This window comes from Mobula birostris, chromosome 2 (assembly GCF_030028105.1).
Source record: "Mobula birostris isolate sMobBir1 chromosome 2, sMobBir1.hap1, whole genome shotgun sequence".
Lineage (NCBI taxonomy): Eukaryota > Metazoa > Chordata > Chondrichthyes > Myliobatiformes > Myliobatidae > Mobula > Mobula birostris.
The window spans coordinates 204,781,425-204,787,835 of record NC_092371.1 but is presented as its reverse complement, the minus strand read 5'-3'; the positions used below and the strand labels follow the sequence as shown (position 1 = coordinate 204,787,835).

Genomic DNA, 6,411 nt, shown 5'->3' with positions numbered 1-6,411 from the left:
CTATTTATTGAGGCACCTTCTGCTCCGTTCTTGGGACTTAACCTAGACTGAGGAATCGGAATCAATCGGTGCCTAGGATGGACCCAGGATGATTTCATGTGTCGGAATTCAGACCTCCCCCGACAACAGTAGCAATCAAGACCCCAATGACAGCAACAATTGAGTGGTGACTAAGAATTGTGAGACAATAGACAATAGATAATAGGTGCAGGAGTAGGCTATTCGGCCCTTCGAGCCAGCACTGCCATTCACTGTGATCATGGCTGATCATCCACAATCAGTATCCAGTTTCTGCCTTATCCCCATAACCTTTGATTCCGCTATCTTTAAGAGCTCTATCCATCTCTTTCTTGAAAGCATCCAGACACTTGGCCTCCACAGCCTTCTGGGGCACAGCATTCCAAATATCCACCACTCCCTGGGTGAAAAAGTTTTTCCTCAACTCCGTTCTAAATGGCCTACCCCTTATTCTTAAACCGTAGCCTCTGGTTCTGGACTCACCGATCAGCGGGAACATGCTTCCTGCCTGCAGCGTGTCCAATCCCTTAATAATCTTATATGTTTCAATAAGACCCTCTCTCAGCCTTCTAAATTCCCTAGTATACAAGCCCAGTCGCTCCAATCTTTCAACATATGACAGTCCCGCCATCCCGGGAATTAACCTCGCTGCACTCCCTCAATAGCAAGAATGTCCTTCCTCAAATTTGGAGACCAAAACTGCACACAGTACTCCAGGTGTGGTCTCACCAGGGCCTTGTACAGCTGCAGAAGGACCCCGTTGCTCTTATACTCAATTCCCCTTGTTATGAAGGCCAGCATGCCATTAGCTTTCTTCACTGCCTGCTGTACTTGCATGCTTGCTTTCAGTGACTGATGTACAAGAACATCTAGATCTCGTTGTACTTTCCCTTTTCCTAACTTGACTCCATTTAGATAATAATCTGCCTTCCTGTTCTTACCACCAAAGTGGATAACCTCACATTTATCCACATTAAACTGCATCTACCCACACACCCAGCCTGTCCAAGTCACCCTGCATTCTCATAGCATCCTCCTCACATTTCACACCCAGCTTTGTGTCATTGGCAAATTTGCTAATGTTACTTTTAATTCCCTCATCTGAATCATTAATATATATTGTAAACAGCTGCGGCCCCAGCACTGAACCCCGCGGTACCCCACTGGTCACCGCCTGCCATTCCGAAAGGGAGCCTTTAATCGCTACTCTTTGTTTTCTGTCAGCCAGCCAATTTTCAATCCATGTCAGTACTCTGCCCCCAATACCATGTTCCCTAATTTTGCCCACTAATCTCCTATGTGGGACATTATCAAAGGCTTTCTGAAAGTCCAGGTATACTACATCCACTGGCTCTCCCTTGCTCATTTTCATAGTTACATCCTCAAAAAATTCCAGAAGATTAGTCAAGCACGATTTCCCCTTCGTAAATCCATGCTGACTCGGACCAATCCTGTTACCGCTATCCAGATGTGTCGTAATTTCATTTTTTATAATTGACTCCAGCATCTTTCCCACCACCGACGTCAGGCTAACCGGTCTATAATTCCCTGTTTTCTCTCCTCCTCCCTTCTTGAAGAGCGGGACAACATTAGCCACCCTCCAATCCACAGGAACTGATCCTGAATCTATAGAACATTGGAAAATGATTACCAATGCGTCCACGATTTCTAAAGCCACCTCCTTAAGTACCCTGGGATGCAGACCATCAGGTCCCAGGGACTTATCAGCCTTCAGACCCAACAGTCTATCCAACACCATTTCCTGCCTAATATAAATTTCCTTCAGTTCATCCATTGCCCTAGGTCCTTTGGCCACTATTATATCTGGGAGATTGTTTGTGTCTTCCTTAGTGAAGACAGATCCAAAGTACCTGTTCAACTCGTCTGCCATTTCCTTGTTCCCCATAATAAATTCACCCGTTTATGTCTTCAAGGGCTAATTTTGGTCTTAACTATTTCTTTCCTTTTCACATACCTAAAGAAGCCTTTACTATCCTCCTTTATATTCTTGGCTAGTTTACCTTCGTACCTCATTTTTTCTCCGTGTATTGCCTTTTTACCTTCTGTTGCTTTTTAAACGTTTCCCAATCCTCCGGCTTCCCACTCGTCTTTGCTATGTGAGCTCTGAAATCTTTGTAGAAATCTTACTACATAGTATCTAGGTCACAAACAAGAGAAAAATCTGGAAATCCAAACAGCACACACAAAATCCTGGCCTGCTGAGTTCCTCTAGCATTTTGTGTGTGTTACGTAGTATTTAGTGTAGTTTATTTGTGTTTTCAGTCTTATAACAATAAATTAGGCTTAAGTTACTTTGCTGTGCTTGTTCGCTTATTAACACGTCTCTTGAACAATCCAATTGGTTTGGGTCTTTTGGGTCTGATCAACCCAGCTCATTATAGTATTATAAGACTAAAAATTCAATTCTAGACCAGCTTAAACTAAAGAACCGTTTTATGAATAGGAAATTTGTAAATTCCAGAAAATTATAATTCAAATCTAAAAATCACGAGTAATTTAGTAACTGAAAAAGTTAAATCCCTAGTCAAACAATTTTGCTTTCCTATTTAAACCTACCAGAAAATCTGGTACATTGGCACTTCCTGCAGATTTTAAAGTTTTACAAGCTATAAAGAAACAATTCACATACAGCTACTTCATGCAACCTTACTACACAAATAATGAAAACAGAGAAACAATCCATACACTGGATTTTCTGGTTATACAACATTTAAGTAAAATACCAGTTTACAACACCATTTAAAACTCGTTATCATTGTTAATATTTGAAATTCAATTTAATATTAACTGATGTAGCTAATTATAATTGCAGCTCAAAATCTTTATTTAAAAAAGCCAGGTACTGAGCCAACACAAAACAGACATAAACTTCAATTACATAACAAGTGGAAGTCAGATATTTTGAAAGAAATGAACCACAGAACTACATGAAAACTATAACAGTAAATGCTACATCACATTCCTATATGAACCACCTTTGCTGCAGGAGGGCATGAAGTGAAACATTCTCATTTATAAAAGGGAAACAAAAATACTGCCTTAATTAGTGAAAATTGTTAAACCTCCTATAAAACTGTTAAGTCAACATTAAGGCTAATATGGCCACTACAAGACCTGATAAAAAGTCATACTTTTGTACAGCTGGAAAATAAACCATTTTTACACAGTTAGAACATTCAGGACCTTGCATGGTTTATCACTGATTGATAAAAAATGTAATGGGTGAGCAACTGTGTAGCAAACACCTCTATAAATCTGGATAGTTTAGCTCTTTGCAAATAGTAAATACTATATTTAAGGATACTGGCTTTGGAGGTATTGGTTGTATATTAACTAGCAGGCTACTTACATCAAACAATAGGTTGGCTTGACTTCAAATTGCCCTTTGATTGATTTTTCAAATAAAATTGGAAATTCTAACAATATTTTACATCGGTTTATAGCCAAAATTGAAAATGCAAGCAAATGACGTACACTATAGAATCTAGGGAAGTTACAAATGCTGATTATTACCGTAAGATAATTTGTTCCAGTTTCTTTGCCTCCAATATGGTCAATTATGCTGGTTTTCCTTTGACTTATTAAAGATTCATTGATTGTGACTCAGTCACAGCAAATAAACTGTAAATATCTTTTGTTTAAGTAATTATGCTTATTTTCTTGAAGGCTACACGCCTCAAGAGATCACACTGTTTTGTAACAATAGTGATCAACCCTCATTAAGGTAAACACACTAGGTAACATTAGAAAATAACGCAGCCAATTAAAAAAAACTCACATGAGCCAAGTAAATTTCAAAATCCAAAATTAGCCCATTATATTGTAGAGCTTAGTGCCTATAACTAAACCTTGTATTTTATGATGATGACCACATTACATTTTGAAACAGTAACATTTCAAAGCAACAGAAGTGAATTATTTCAAAAGGTTCCAATAACCAACCTCGGCAATTCTTACACTGCTACCTTTATTCAGGAACCATGGTTGGATTTACAGCAAAGTGTTTTAAAGGGGACACATTTCTTAGAAATGTGTACCTTTAATACTACTACAGTCAATAACTAATATCAACTTAAAGTTCCCTTCTGATTAGAATAAGTACTTCCATGAGTGGTGTCCAGTTGAAACCATTATCGGCTGATCTGACAGTCTTTTAACGCCTATCCTAATGTTTGGGATTATTTCTCTCTTTGTTTTACATAGATTTTGCAAATAAAATTGTCTAATATGAAACACTTCTAAACACAAAAGAAACAAATTTAAAATTATCGGCACTGTGGACAAAATGGTACAAAAGATTTAGGGTAGAAGGGGATGGGTTCTATGGCATGCTCCCCTGCACAGTTTGCAAAAATTATTTAGTGCATTTTCATCCCAAAAGATGCAAAATTATATTATTTAAATATTAAATCTGGACAAGCAAGGTTACTGAGTAATACCTGAAGTGCTATATTGCTATGAGCTGACAGTGTGGAAGCAAATCCATATGTAACAGCTCAAAACAGACGTGAGAAATCACCTGTTTAGTTCCATCCTATTTCTCAGAAACCAGTATTAAGATTTAAGACACAGATAGGCAGCCACAATTATTTGTAAAGTACAATTTCACAATAGGACACAAAATTGAGTATATCAAGAGAAGGAAAATTTGAAATGGATTTGAATTAAATATGCAACTTTAAAAAAAAACATCTAGTCTACTATTTTTATACTGCCATAAACCAAGGCTGCTTGGAACTGGAAAAGCTACTTTGCATTCCATGTTGCACTAGAATAGAAAGTGACAAAGTACATGGGAAATACATTCTTCTTGTTACCTTTCTGTAACAGTAAGTACTTGCCATTAGCAACTCCTTTCTTTAACTTTTGCTCTGTGGCTTCCATGTCTACATCAGAGTTTCCTACTCTATGTCCCTTTGTTCATTTTATGGACTTAGTGCAATGCTTCCTGCAGCACAATGCCTGTGCCTAATTTAGAAGTAACTGGTGACAATTTCAGAATTAAAAATCTGAACCATTTCCATGAATAAAAAGGCAGTATCAGGTTTCTCTTCTGGCTTTCACTTTCCTCTTCTCTGTTTTGGCACAGTCTAAGGTGAATCCATTTTCTGCAATAAATCAAAAGAAAGTACTTGAGAATGACGACTGTTTTTAGAATAATTTGCCAACTGCTCACAGCATGTTTAAGTTCTTCACCTGAAGGCAATTTCATAAAATCGCCCTCCTTCCTGTTAATTTTGAAATGTTTTTGTCCGGTAATTTCAAAGACAACTAAAAAGGTGATATCACATGTATTTTTAACATAGAACCCTAAGCAGACCTAAAATAAAAAATGATTCACCAGGGTAGAATTTATACATGCCAGTCCAGTTTCCTAATCTCATGAATACAATGACTCTCATAGACCTCCAATGCCTGAAGTTACCAAGGAAGGAGCAGGAAAACCAGAGGTACTGAGGCCCTGCTATTTTAGCAACAGCTCATAATTTAAATAGAAGAAAAAGAGATTTGGGGGTGTGGTTAAAATTAGACCACATAAAAAATTGCTTAATAGCTGCTTTACCCAATACAAGAGTGATTTATTTAAAGCTTATGACTATTACCTAATCCGATGACAACTTTTGTTTCAGTAAACAAAACAGAAGTGCTGATATGGCATTAAATTGATTGCAGATGAAAATGGTTAACAAATCCCACCAAAAACGAGGAATCACTAAAAACAGGAGAGACTAACTGAGCAATTTTCAATGATTTTGTTGCAAAAAATGAGAATGTTTTGTACCAACCAGTGATTCACTCACATTCCCACGAATATTTTAAAGAAACTGGCTTAGATGTTTTTTTTCACGGCATGGCCTTGTGAAGTTCTGCAAAATTAAGACATCTAATACTCGAGTCAAAGTCTGTACTACTTTAAAACACATGGCTTACTTTTAGTGCTTGATGTGCTGGCTCCATTGTTCCATTGTTCAGTAAGACCAATATCTGTCAAGCACTGTTCCACTTCAATTCCTGATCTTTGTGAAATTCCCTTTGGATCCACATCTGCCAGAATCTTCTTTTGTACACCATCTCTGAGCTGTCACGTGAAAAAACTGTGATTAGCATTATAACAATAACAGTTTTATTAATATGTTAAGGTGTTACAAAGGCCTTCACAAGTGCCAGTCAACTCAAGTTTATTGTCACTTAACGATATACATGTGTATTGTCAAATAAAACACCGTTTCTCCGAAGCAGAGCGTAAAATACACATAATAATTTATGAAAGTAAGGATGAAATCTACAGATGGATAAAACATAAATAAACAAACTAAAGTACATAAATTAAATATTGTAAGATATGGAACAGATAAACCAGTGACACTTTGA

At 37.3% G+C, this 6,411-nt stretch overlaps 1 protein-coding gene across 1 annotated transcript in view; it reads right to left on the bottom strand.

The window, feature by feature from the left end:
• Positions 1-2,533: 2,533 nt before the first annotated feature.
• The window catches only part of LOC140194018 (uncharacterized), a 117,334-nt gene continuing 113,456 nt past the window's right edge, over positions 2,534-6,411 (bottom strand). Inside the window, exons 11-12 of the mRNA XM_072251337.1 lie at positions 5,971-6,118; positions 2,534-5,147 (exon numbers count right to left, since the gene is read on the bottom strand). Of these exons, the coding sequence (XP_072107438.1) occupies positions 5,080-5,147; positions 5,971-6,118 (216 nt within the window). The 3' untranslated portion in view covers positions 2,534-5,079. The remainder of the gene's footprint in view (positions 5,148-5,970; positions 6,119-6,411) is intronic.